At 29.8% G+C, this 14,265-nt stretch overlaps 1 protein-coding gene across 1 annotated transcript in view; it reads right to left on the reverse strand.

Moving 5' to 3' along the window:
* LOC123268155 (diacylglycerol O-acyltransferase 1) overlaps positions 1-14,265 on the reverse strand; it is a 246,513-nt gene that overhangs the window by 182,067 nt on the left and 50,181 nt on the right. The window contains exons 3-4 of the mRNA XM_044733045.1: positions 5,105-5,199; positions 1,204-1,256 (exon numbers count right to left, since the gene is read on the reverse strand). Of these exons, the coding sequence (XP_044588980.1) occupies positions 1,204-1,256; positions 5,105-5,199 (148 nt within the window). The remainder of the gene's footprint in view (positions 1-1,203; positions 1,257-5,104; positions 5,200-14,265) is intronic.

Here is a 14,265-nt window from a genome sequence, read left to right on the forward strand (position 1 = left end):
GAAAACTTTTATTATACTCAAAAATTAAATTAAATATTCTAAAGAGATCCTAGTGAATTTTTTAATGATGATGATTGAATTTTACTTGTATCACTTATGTGTTTTACAAGGATCTAGAAGGTCATGCTCTCTACAGCCAGCTACTGGTTAAAGTGCTGAGATCGCCAAGAAAACGGCATCTCAGAGATTCAAACCCTCGCCTGTTGACTCATTCAATGTATGTTTTGTTGTATGTCGCATACATGAAATTATGTATCCGGGCATACATATTTTTTTCGTAGGAGTAAGACATATGAAAAGTTAAGTTTTCTCGGATGTTTTCAATTGATTTCAAAATAATCAATTAGTTTACATTACAGTTCATACTTTTTTAAGATTCAAGATCAATCATCACAAAATTATTCCGAAATTAACATAATTATTAATTTTGAATGCCAAATATTTCAAAAAAGCATTCTAGTCTGCAATTCCAAAAAATAATTTTGTTTTTTTGTTTGTTTTTAAAGTTCAAACTTTTAACAATATATAAAAATTGCCAGTTTTTGTTTTTACTTCATACAAAATATATTTAAATAATTAACAGTTGGTCTGACATTATCGACAGTTTTCTTTTCATTTCAAATATCTTTTAGCTAAACCTGATGACCTACAAGTATCTCTTAAAATTTGGAAATCGATAATTTTTAAAATTCAGAAATGTTTATCGTACGTATCACTTCACTACGTGTTAAAACGTAGAAATCAAGATTATACTATGTTAAATTTACGATGTTTATTTTATCAATTTCTAGTTATTGTGAATTAAATACTTATACCTATAAAAATTGATAAAATATTTAATACGAATAATCTCATTTATTGTATATTTAATCTTCATCCATTTTTTTTAGAGTTAAACTACAAAAAAAAAATTTATGCGACTATATAAAACTGGAATAAAGCCGATACTATAAACTGTGTACTTTCGTGACCAAAAACGGAACAACCGGATTACGCTTTTGGTTGATGTGTATGAAAATATGAAAATAATAAAAAAGTTAAATATTTCTATAGCAATACAATTTTAATCTTTTGCAAAATGTTGAAGTTAATTTTTTTGATTTATTACAATTATCCTTTATATTACTTTTATTATTTTTTATATAAATTGACTAAGAACAATTTTCATCGGAAAATAATTAAAATTTTTGCAATATTACTTACTAATGATAAGCCCTTTTCAATCAGCAGACTAAAAGTAACAGGTACAATTGAATCTGGAACAAAACGTAAGAATATTTGAATTTTTATCGGTAACAAAGTTAAGAATGATATTTTTGATTCCGAATCGAAATTATTTTTAAGAGAACCAGTTGTCTTAAATTAAGAGTTTTTTGTCTTGGAATTCGGTTTGATAAAAAGTATATTATTTTAAAAAGATGCAACTAAATTCGAAATTGAGAGAGACTGCTCTTGAAAACTAACTATATTTTCATTTTTTTGACAAGAATTACATGCTTTTTATTCAATTTCAAGTTTTCTTTAATATACCATAAAAAAAGTTTTTTTTTCAACTTGAATTAACAATAAAATGTATTTCTAAGGCTTATTTTTATCCAAAAAATATTTTAGAAAATCAAATTTTACCTATTTTTTAAAGATTGTCTAAACCTCAAGATTTTTGTACCAAACGGTTCCTCGAACCGGGAAATATAATCCGAGTCTTGTGCAGCAATCCTTGGACAATCATAAGCCGCTATTATTCCTAGTCTTTATACAAACATCCGTAATTAAATTGCTACCAATATTTTTATGTTATTAATCTCTTTTCTCTTATATTGTTGCATTATAATTTTATCAATTGAGGAGCCTGAAAATTGATGTATCACCAGTCAAGCTTCGTCATAAAACTGAGCTTTTTGAACTAAAACTAACATTACTATTAAAATCTAGCATTGATATCTTAAAATAATTAAAATTTTAATTGATTGTACAGGAAAAAAAAACGGAATTTTCTATTTATATCTTTTTTGTTTTATTTTCTTTATTCTTGAATAAATTTATTTAATTAATTCGAATTAAATATTTCAAAACAAAATCGAAATTTTGAAAGAATATTTTTCTTGAACGAAGTAGTTTTTTTCAGTGTATTTATCTACTAGCAAAATCAGATAGTTAACAAAGATTCGAGTGACTTCGTTAATTATTTAATGAATCTACAACTCGACTTACTAAAGAGCTTATAAAACTTGAAAGCATAAAGTGCAAAGGAATTATTTTACTTCCTTTAAATCTCCTCCTAATTGTCAGAACCTTCTTCAACGTCATTCGACTTATAAAAATTAATAGAGTCTCAAGTCGGCGACAAAATAGAAAGAAACCTTTTATTAAGATGTTCAAAAACTGCTAGTTTAAAAATAAGTGTGAGATCGATTGCAGTCAAAAACTAAATTAGAAAAAAAAAACTTTCACATTTTCGTAAAAACAGATTACGAAAATAGTTACAATTCCAGTACCTCGTGTTGCTATTTTAAATTCAAATTTTATTTATCGCAATTTATAAATAAAATACACGATAATGCTACGTCCATTTGACAGCTCGTGGTCTAAAGCGGATGACAAAAGAAGCAGTGAAATTCGTTGATGTAAAAACGAGACAGGATGTAAATGTGAGTATATAGAATAATATAATGGCGTATTATATTTATATTACAAAGTCTATAGCGTTCATACATTCATAAATTCATAACAAAAAAGAAGTACATTGAAATAGTGGAAATATAACGACTCCCGTTCAAATATTTCGCAAATAAACGATGACATTTATTTTTATTATTCAATGCAATTTCAAAGCAATTTGTGCATTCGAATATTTGACTTGTTTGCGATTTATAATAATAGTAAAAGCTTATTTATTTCCCGACCGTTAAAAAATGGAATATATGATTCTGATAATGATGACTGCAATCAAAAAATTTGCTGTTATTAACGAAAATTTATTGTGTTATTCATATACTTGCTCGGGGTCAAGAATAATTTGAATTTAAAAACGATTTGTTAAGTTCCTTCGCTTGTACTTGACTGAAAAGAAGTTACGAAAACTTTAACCGATGTAACGATAAATGTTATTGGAATTTTTTTATGGCACCACAATGGCACGTGAGAATTTTTTGCTTTTCTGTACTTGGGTTTTTCTACGACTGCTGGAATATAGATAAATGGAGCGAGATAAGGAGGGATAATTCAGGCTAGAAAAAAGAGAAGCAATGTGCGGAATATGGGTTTAGAACTTTAATAAGTTTGTTCAGTGAAATTTAAAGTAAGTAAATGTTGGATTTATTAATTAGATAATTAATAGAAAATGGCAAATGAAAGTCAGTGCAAATTTAGTGAGAAAACGACAGTAGCGCTAACATGGCATGGTGTAAGACATTATCGTGGCTCTGAATTGTATCTTATTGTCTCAATTTTGTCATGGGTTATGAGTTACTGATCTTCAATTGCCATTTTATTATCAAATAGCAACTAGGAGCTACTATATATATCCCAAACTTATGAATCATGAGTAATTAAAAATTTAGTTTAGCGATTTTTTCATATTTTAATTTCAATATGCGTAGTTTCGGGACATTGGAAATAAATTATAAATACAGTACAGTGATCACATTATAAAACCGATAAGCTATCAAAAGTCCTTCAAAAACTTAATATAAAAGATGTACTATTACCAAAAAATATAGAAAACCGTAGAAAGGCTCAAATACAGGTCACTACCTTTTTCATGATACAAAATTTAACTATCAAAATCCCATAAAAATATTCAGTATTACTCCGGAAACATCATAATAAATTAACAATCGCTAAAAACTATATGTGGGTGATTCTCTGTATACCGGACTCTTATATAAGGACGTCTTAAATCTGTACAAAGTTGTCCGATCAAATTATTTTTGATTTTATTAAAAAAAAAAATTAACAAGAGCTACAAAACTACACTGAAAATAAAGTATAAGTCCTATCGTAATACGTTCAAGTGTATGGCTTATACCCATGTTAAATGCGCCATCTGTATAAGTCATACGCTTAAACGTATTGCGATAGGACTTAAACTTTTTTTTCAGTGTATCAGCTTAACCATAATAAATAAACAGCCGATTTAATTTTTGCTTTTTTGATATTTGTGTATCTTTTGCCATATAACATGACAGGGGACTGTTTGCCAGGGGACTGTTTTTTTTTTATTAAATTGAGAAAAATCAAGCAAACTATTTCAATGCATTCAACTTTTCAAGTTCTCAATGAATGTTTACATTAATTAGAATAATATTAAGACTTATGAATCCAATTTTATAAATAAATTATAAATAAAAATAGTTGCCAGGGGACTGAGTTTTGAAGTGGCCCAGACACATATTTCCAGCACAAACGGTGCTTCGACACCAAATAAAATGGCGATAAAGCACTAACAGCTCTATGGTTGTTAACTCAAGGCTAGTTAGATCCTTATAAACCTTACGAAAGGTAAAATAACACGCTGGATTTTTTTTTTGGCTTTGAACTTCTGGCAGGGGACTGTTCTTAAAATGCCTGGGACAAACTTTGGTTTAATAAATTTAATGAAATAAATTAATTTTCGGTACTTTTTATTGAAGAAGATTGTTAGTTAACAAATTAAGTTTATAAACATTATGGACCAAATTATATTTTATGGACGAATAACTTAAAATTTAATCTTACAGTTTTAATTTTGGGAATGGGACAGCCCAGGGGACTGTTATTTCGGTGGTTTACGAATTTATAGCAAAAAAACCAAAATTTATTTCATACTAGTTTTCAATGCTCCAAATAGAAATGTTTTTCTACTTTCGTAATAAATTTTTTTTAGTAACAAAATAACAATTTTTCTAATAAAAAAAATGCCTGGGACAGCAAAAAACATCCTTACAGAGAATCACCCATGTAACATTTAAATGGCACAAAATCAAGACCTTCCCAATTATACTTAATTTAACCAAGTAAACCCATCGTATTTTACAAATATAAATTTTTTCTCATTTTTTTAACTATATAGATAAAGATTTTATTGAAAAAAAAAAAAAGGAAAATAATCAAGTGCAAGACTTACAGCAAATTAACAAAATTGATGGATACTCCTCACCGCCATCTTGTGTACCGCTTAGGAATATGAACCACTGCAGAGGATCCACTCTTACTCCATACCTATAATTATTAATTGGAAAAAAGTTTAGTAAATTCAAATGTGAATGTCTTGTAACAATAGGTTAATGCCAAAAAAATTGCAAGAAATTCAATTGCGAAGCTCGTTCAAATTTTCCCGCGGATGGTATTTTTCCATACGACCTGAACGCCCTCTTCCATTTTCAGGCGTGAATTATAAAAAAAGAACCAATTACTGATTGTTATCGAGAGTCAGTCAGCGAAATAAGTGAGTATAACATCGGCTGTCTTCAAGTTGTAATGAGAAATGAATTTTTGTAAATAGCTGTTTAAAATGATAAATTTCTCTAATTGCTAGTCGAAAAAATTAATTATAACACCGGCACAAAAAAAAAGCTGTCTGTACACCGGGCGCCACCTATCTACGGGCATGTTTTTCAACCCGCTGAACACGAATTTCAAGTCAGTTTAGGCCTCCAGCCTTCAATTTCGAGTAAATTGCAAAAAATCCCAAAAAATAGCGAAAATTCGATGTTTTGGCAAGAAAAAAAATCTTAAGATCTAAGGCAAGCATAATTTTCATGTATTTTGGTCTGTTAAATACTAATTTTGATCGTACTTTAATCATAAACCGTTTTAAATCTAAAAAAATTGTAAAAAATCATCAAAAATAGCAAAAATCGAAGAAAATTGGGGTTATCTTGGTATAAAAAATTTTGTGGACCTGGATTGATGAAGAATTTTATGTAATTTAATCTGCTTGATCTTATTCTGCAATACATTTGGCCCATAGTCCCCTCAAACATTCATAAAATTGCAAAAAATCGATTAAATAGCAGAAAATTGCTGCTCCAAAAATGGAAAAAAAATCTTTTAAACACAATTAAATAAATTTCTTGTATTTTTTATTAAAAAATACAAGATTAAGATCCAAGAATGTACACAAATTGGATAATTATAATTAAGCCAAGCAATATTAAGCAATTTTTATTTCACAACTTTCGATGAGGTAGATGGTGAGATTAAAAAAATAAATTGAGATGAATTATTGATCTTTTTTAAAGGTATTGTATTTGTCTGTCCATAAAGATTTGAAACATCCATAAAAAAACAAAAAAAAAACATCAACGTCATACCAAGAGGAAAAACTTATTTAAAAAAATATCAGTAATGTTGTAACTTTATTTCTATAAAGTTTTTGAAAATTTTCAACAAATTAATTTCTTGTCACAACAATGACCATTATTTTCAAAAGAAATTTTTTGTCTCAGTGCATAAGCTATTAAAGTCACTTAATTATGTAAAAGTTGCGAATAAGTGATATAAAAGAAAAATTGATCATTTTAACGATCATTTTTCTTTCTGACAGGGTTTTTGCATCCTTTATATGTGTATTATGTCTTTCAGATACGACAGAATATGTCAAATTATTAGGATCTTGATTTTTATACGATAATAGAACATTCTTATCCCCGTGGAAATAATATGTATGGAAACATATGAACAAATATATAAAAAGTTTATATCTCACATATATCTAATTTATATGAATTTTCGCCAAAAACGTAGATGAACAATTTTTTATATATTTTCTTAAATGTTCGCCAATATATTTTCATATATTCGTTCATATATAAAACAAGTGTAGATTAGTGCTATTGAAAACAGACAAAAATTCCCTCTTACCTAGTTACCTCTTACCGACTTTCGGAAAATTTTAAAGTTTCTCTCATACATGAACGGATGCATCCAACATGTTTTAAAATATATAGACAAACATATTAAAATCGGAGTCATTGGTTTTACCCCGTTTTTCAAAAATCGAGTTCTCATCAGATCTTGACGTATTGAGGTCCTAGGAAGCAATTCTGACCATTTCTCTGAGGATGTCACTATGTCCGTATGTGTGTGTGTGTGTGTATGTGTGTATTTGACCCTCTTATCATTTTTGAACGGCTTGACCGATTTCATCACGGTTGACGCCATTCAAAGGGCTTGACCAACCTTATATTTTGAATAACATTTGGACTGATTCGAGCCAGTAGATTTTGACAAATCTCAAAAAAACAACAAAAAAAAATTTTTTCAAATGTGGTTCTTTTGAAATTACTTTGAAATGGCTTTACCGATCAATTCCAAAATCTAATTAGCTTTGAAGATAAAAAAAACCACGTTGATCACCGCAAGCCCGGTCAAAATCGGTTGATTCGTTTGTGAGTTATCGTTGTCGAAAGAAAACCGAAAAAAGTGTTTTTTCAGAATTACTTCGAAATTCCTGGCTCGATCAATTTAAACTTGAAGATTCTTTATGGGGCTTCAAAAACTGCGTCGAATGTCGCCAACCGCGTGAAAATCGGTTCATTCATTCAAAAGTTATTGCCGTTTGAAAATTCAAAAAATTGTGTTTTATTAAACTGCTATTAGAGTTTTGAGCTCGAAGAGCTCAAAATGACACAAAAATCATATTTTTGAGCTCTTCGAGCTCAAAAACATAATGTGTAATTTTGAGCGCTGAAGTACAAAATGAGCGGGAAGTTGCAGAGATGGCATTTCGGGTCAACCGTCATCTTAATTTTTTTGTATTACTCATGTGGGAAAAGTAGTATCTTAGCGCTCGCTATTGCAGTTGTAAAAGAGCTGTTTGCCCATTTTAAAATTACGCGTGAATTTTTTCATAAATGAAACTGTTATTTGAGTGCGACAAGTTTACTTCACACTTTTTCGGGTGCACTAATCACTTACATCACTATACAACAAATCACTTTCTTTAAATTCTCTATAATTGCTCCAATCTTATCCTAGTATAAGTATAAATATCAAAAACAGTGTTATCTATCTAAATACGGTCTTAACTAGCTAACATATCTTACTAGTGGTGGAATCAGTGTTATCTTCTCTCATATAGCATACTGAAACTATAACGTTGTCAACAGCCATAAGTAATGTGAATTACAATTTACATGTAGTACGGCAAAGTAGACATTGCTGTTACTGTTTACTACTTTTAATAACCTATTATCAACATAACCTGGTCTAGTGTCCTTTTGTCCTGCAATTCGAAATATTAAAGGATGTCGGACTCTACCAACTAATACCAGCTTTTACGAAGGTTCTAGAAATGTTCATCTATGATATACTGCTGTCTTATTTTAGTTCTATTATTTCACCTTCACAACATGGCTTTTTGAAGGGCAGATCTACCGTGACGAATCTTCTACCATTCACCCAGTACGTAACAGACAGAATTTCTAAGGGTGATCAGGTAGACGTAATCCACACAGACTTCTCGAAAGCATTTGATAAGGTTGATATCCGTCTTTTTGTGGGCAGACTAATTGCTTTAAGAGTTTGTGGGTTACTAATATGTCTCTTAATCAGCTATCTTGCTTATAAGAAAATCCAAGTGCTCTTCAAAGGTTTCTATTCACTAGTTTATATTGCGATATCAGAAGTCCCTCAGGGCTCAAATCTTGGTCCTTTTCTAATTTTCATTAATGTTGTAAGCTTTCTAGTATCAATCTTCCTTGATCTTTACGCTAATGATAGTAAGTTTTATCTCACCATTAGATCTACTACATACGGAAAAAACGAGATTTAACTGGTTTCCATGTTGGACGGAACCTAGTTCCATCTATAGTGAAAAAAATTTACAAATGGTTACAAGTAGTAACCTACTTCAATGTAGACTGTAGTAGGTACAGTTTTCGTTTATTTCAGTTCAATCCGAGATGGGGCTCAGAGCCATCTGAGATTTATTTGTCTCAGATGGTTGTCAGTACCACGCACATGCTCGTCAGTCCCATCTTACATAGAAGTGGCGTCTATTTGGAATTTAACTAGAATCTATCTGCAGATAGTACCTATTTTTACATTATCATTTTCAAGTGCATTTTGCAATCAAATACACGGTGAGAAATTTCTGTAGAAATTTACTATGCATACATAATAAGACTGAACCTTAATAACTCAATTCAAAATATTACCATAAAAATTTAAGAATATCATATTGTACCAATCAATATTTACTAGGGACCATAGTAAATTTGACCATGCAACTGTTACATAAACATATATAAAAAATTTTCGTAAACTAACAGAACAAAAACTGTTAGTGTGCTTAAAACTTTTCATTATAGTTCCATAGTAAAATTTCTGTTGCTCAGTCGACAATAAAAATTTATAAAAAAGTTTCACATTTAGTCACGTGTACTCGGTTTAAATTTAAAATTGTGACTATGAAATTTTCAAATGTCCCATAGTAAACGTATGCGCGTCAGTCGCGACGCGCGCTCTTTCATTTTTTCGTGCTGCTTTGTTTTGTCAACATAAGTCTACAGACGCTATCAGTAGTGGTTAACGGTGTTATGAAAATTGCAATAAACATTAAGTTTTAAATAAATATTAGTTTATAAATCCATCAACACATGAATAGTTAATGAAAATTTGTAAGATTCATAAATAATAAAATATTTAATAATTTACCGTGAAAAATTAAAATGAAAACAAACATTTGATGGTTAACCTGCATTCATAATAAAATTAACTGCCAAAATAAATCCTACGTTTATTGTTAAAAATGAAAAAAAAACAAAAACTATATTTTAAAAAAATATTTTAAAAATTATTGCAAACAAAAAAAATCTTGTTTGGTTTGATATTTTTTTTGATTGCTAAAAACATTTTTTACTCTAAAATTTTTTATTTTTTACAAACGTTTTCTTATTTTTTTTGCTATAGTACATTCGGAAATTTAAATTATTGCATATTTCATTTTACTATGGTACATTTCAATTTCTACCATTTACTATGTCTGATTTCATTTGTTTCGGAAATTACTATGGGCCATTGTAAAATTTTATTCTGAGTCAATAAGGTTCACTAGTAATATGCACCATTGTAATATCTAAAATCCATGCAGAATAAAAAATAATGGAAATTTCTCACCGTGTATATATGAATAATATGAATGAATAATAAGTATATTATAATGAATAATACACATTATAATTTTATTCCAAATCAAAAAACTAATCCTTAATAAGTTTAAAAAAAAATAAATTAAAAAAAAAAATTTTAATTAAAAATTAAAAATTAAAAAAAAAAAATTTTTAATTTAAAATTAAAAAATTTTAATTTCAGAGTGGTACTATTTTTTTAAATAAGATGTTGATGAATACCAATCTTCATCTTGTTTTCAAAAATAGTACCACACTGAAATTAAAATTTCTTTTTTTTAATTTTAAATTAAAAATTTTTCTTTTAAATTTATTTTTTTTTCGAAACTTATTAAGGATTAGTTTTTTGATTTGGAATAAAATTATAATCTGTATTATTCATTATAGTATACTCATTATTCATTCATATTATTCATATATATTTGATTGCAAAATGCACTTGAAAATGACAATGTAAAAATAGGTACTATCTGCAGATAGATTCTAGTTAAATTCCAAATGGACGCCACTTTTATGTAAGATGGGACTGACGAGCATGCGCGCCGTACTGTCAACCATCTGAGACAAATAAATCTCAGATGGCTCTGAGCCCCATCTTGGATTGGACTGAAATAAACGGAAACTGTACATACTACAGTCTGCATTGAAGTAGTAACCATTTGTAAATTTTTTTCACTATAGATGGAACTAGGTTCCGTCCAACATGGAAACCAGTTAAATCTCGTTTTTTTCGTGCAGACTGTCTTCACCTAGACTAAAATAGAAAATTTTGTACTGTGGTGCAAAGAGAATAAGCTTCACCTTAATGCCCTCAAATGCAAAGTCATCTCATTTATAGGTCAAGAATTCCTATTTTCCAAGATTACAGCATTAATGATATCTTTATAGATATTTTTCTGACGTAAGTCATTGAAAATTTACAGTTTATTGACTATCCAGTCTAATACAACAATTTTTTCTCTATTCATAATTTTGTTAGCCTGTATTCTCTCCAGGCATAGACAATTTATTTTCAAATTCGTATCTAAATTTGTCTAAATTAATGTTGTCTAGCTTATTGCTAGGGTAATAAGCTGCCAAGACTGGGGTGTAACTTTATTTTTGATGGTCAATTAACCTTTGTAAAGCATTACGATAACATCATACGCTCATCTGTAATAACTCTAGGTTTCATCATCCGTACCTGTAAAAACTTCAGAAACCTGGATGTTACCAAGACTCTCTATATGACACTGGTTAGACCTAAATTAGAATATGCAGCGGTAGTGTGGTTTCCAACGTACAAAATACACATCAGTAATATTGAGAAAGTTCAGCGCAGATTTTTAAAGTTTTTCACATTCAAAAAATATGGCACATATCTTCCTCTTGGTAGCAATTATTTTGCCATGTGCGTTGATGAGAACTTCCTTACTCTTAAAGAAAGAAGACTATGTGCTTCAATACTCCTGATCCTACGTCTTCTCCATGGAGCTATTGACTGTCCTAAACTTCTCTCACTTATTCCCATATCTGTACCCGCAAGAAAAACTCGTTCTGCTTTGTCTTTTTATCCGCCGCCAGCTAGAAATAACTTAGCGCAATCTGCACCTATTACTCGACTTTTAAATGCCTGTAATAGGATTATTGAACTTGATAATTCAATTGATTTAATAGGTAGCTCTCCTTCCATTTTGACTAGCGCCTTATCATCGTTTATAATCTCTTTGACATAACAACTTGCACTACAATAAAATAATCTCATATACACTGATAAAAAAATTGACTTGACTCAAGAGCCAAACTCTTGAACCAAGAATACCATTTTGAAGAAAATGATTTTCTTGAGTCAAGAGAAAAAATTCTTGAGCTAAGAAATTATTCTTGGTCTAAGAAAATTTTCTTGAGTCAAGAATTTATTCTCTTGACTCAAGAAAATCATTTTCTTCAAAGTGGAATTCTTGGTTCAAGAGTTTGGCTCTTGAGTCAAGTCAATTTTTTTATCAGTGTACTTTGTAACATTTTTTTTTTGTAAATGCTTTACTATCTATTGTAAATTAACTTTTTTAAGTATATGTATAAATTTTTACATTATTATTGATGCACCTAATTGTAACTTTAGCAGGTGTAAATACGCCTGTTAAGAATTTCTGACCCTGTTACTGGCCATATGGCTGTTGGGTTTCTTATAAGGAAAATAAATAAATATTCCACTTTCATATTTTGCGTACTTTAGTCTTATTATAATAGAAGACTGTATACAGTTGTTTTTTCATTCAACATTATCGATAGCTCATATAAGTTTTATACACAACATATCCTATCAGATCCTATGCAGTAAATAATAAAAAATTTATTCTCCGGAGATTTTTCAAGACGAGATATAATAAAATGAAGCTGGAGAACATATACCTACCCAAGATTCGTCGACAGAAATAGATCTCTTATTTCATCATTGTGTTGGGATCAAGGGAATTTATTTCTCGATATTATTTTTTCCGTTACCAAGAAAATGTTTACCCGGAAGCGCACACATATTTACTTACGTTAAATATTTTCATTTAAAAAAGGATTTTATATTTTTAAAAAAATTTAATTAAAATAAGTTTGTTTAAAATTAAATGGATTAATATTGATGTTGTGTAACATCGGAAAAATTAATCGGTAAAAAATTTAAGTGAAGTATTAAGCTAATATTTATTCTATTTAATTGACAATACGGGCCTCAGGCATACGGATGTTCAGAACTTTCTGTGACGGTTAACTTATACCAGAGCTTTCTTTCTGTGTATAAATTTATATAACTAGTTACGATAACGCCAGATTTACATTTTAAGAACCGTACCAATTGTTATTTGATTTATTTTAGTTTAAATAATGGAGTTGAGTGGAGGGTGATCGAGCTGATAAACGGTTCTTAGGTACTATTCATATTGATGTACGTTTAGTTCGAGATTAAAACTGTAAGGTTTGAAAAAATGAAAAAATACACAGAAAAAAATTAGGAAAACGGTTGACCCTGAAGGCCATCCCGGCAACTACCCGCTAATTCTATACCTAGGCGCTTAAAATTGCACTTATGACGTTTTTGAGCTCTCGAGATCAGAGAGATAGCTTTCCTATACGTTTGAGCTCTTCGAGCTCAAAAGTCATCAAAGTTTAATGAAACACGATTTTTTAAATTTTCAAATTGCTATAACTTTTGAATTAATCCACCGATTTTCACGCGGTTGATGGCGATCGATGTAATTTTTTGAGCTCTATAAAAAATTTTTTACAAAAAAATTGATCTGATGGAAAATTTCGGAGTTATTACAAAAAACACTTTTTTCGATTTTTTTCGACAACGATATCTCACGAACGCATCAACCGATTTTGACGCACTTGGTGGCGATCGATGCGGGTTTTTAAGGTTAAGAGCTGATTAGTGTTTAAAGTCGATCGGTTCAACCAATCCGGAGATATTTTAAAAAAATGAAAAAAAAAACAACTTTTTTTTCACTTTTTTTACAATTTCTCGAAATCTACCGGTCCGAATTGGTTCAAACTTACAGGAAATCTAAGTTTGGTGAAGCCCTTTCGAATGACACCAACTGCGATGAACGGTCAGGCCGTTCAAAAGTTACAAGAGGTTTACACACACACACACACACACACACACACACACACACACACACACACACACACACATGCATGCATGCATACATACATACAGACATACAGACATAGTGACACCCTCGCGGGGATAGTCAGGGAAGCTTCCCGTGACCCTCAACCGTCGAGATCTGATAAAAACTCGATTTTTGTAAAACAGGGTAAAACCAATAATTTCCCGATTTTTGAAAATCTGAGATTTTCTTAGCGGGAAGTTAAAAATCAATTTATAATATAAATCCATCGGAAACTGAATTTTTCTCATTCTGTATTAGATTTACTACATTATCAAAAAAATGTTTTTATAAAGTACAACGTAAAATTTTAATGAAACTTTCAAAAAATTCATATTGTCTCAAAGTTGGCAGGAAACGATGATTAGATTGAGATAACATATCCACCAAAAAAAGTGAATCCATAAACACTTCTCGTAACAAAAAACACTGATACCGTATAATGGAAACTGAATCCTCCTGTCGAATATCGCTCCAGTAGCTTTACAGAGTCGGGTAAAGCCGTT

The sequence above is a fragment of the Cotesia glomerata genome, linkage group LG6, assembly GCF_020080835.1.
Source record: "Cotesia glomerata isolate CgM1 linkage group LG6, MPM_Cglom_v2.3, whole genome shotgun sequence".
Lineage (NCBI taxonomy): Eukaryota > Metazoa > Arthropoda > Insecta > Hymenoptera > Braconidae > Cotesia > Cotesia glomerata.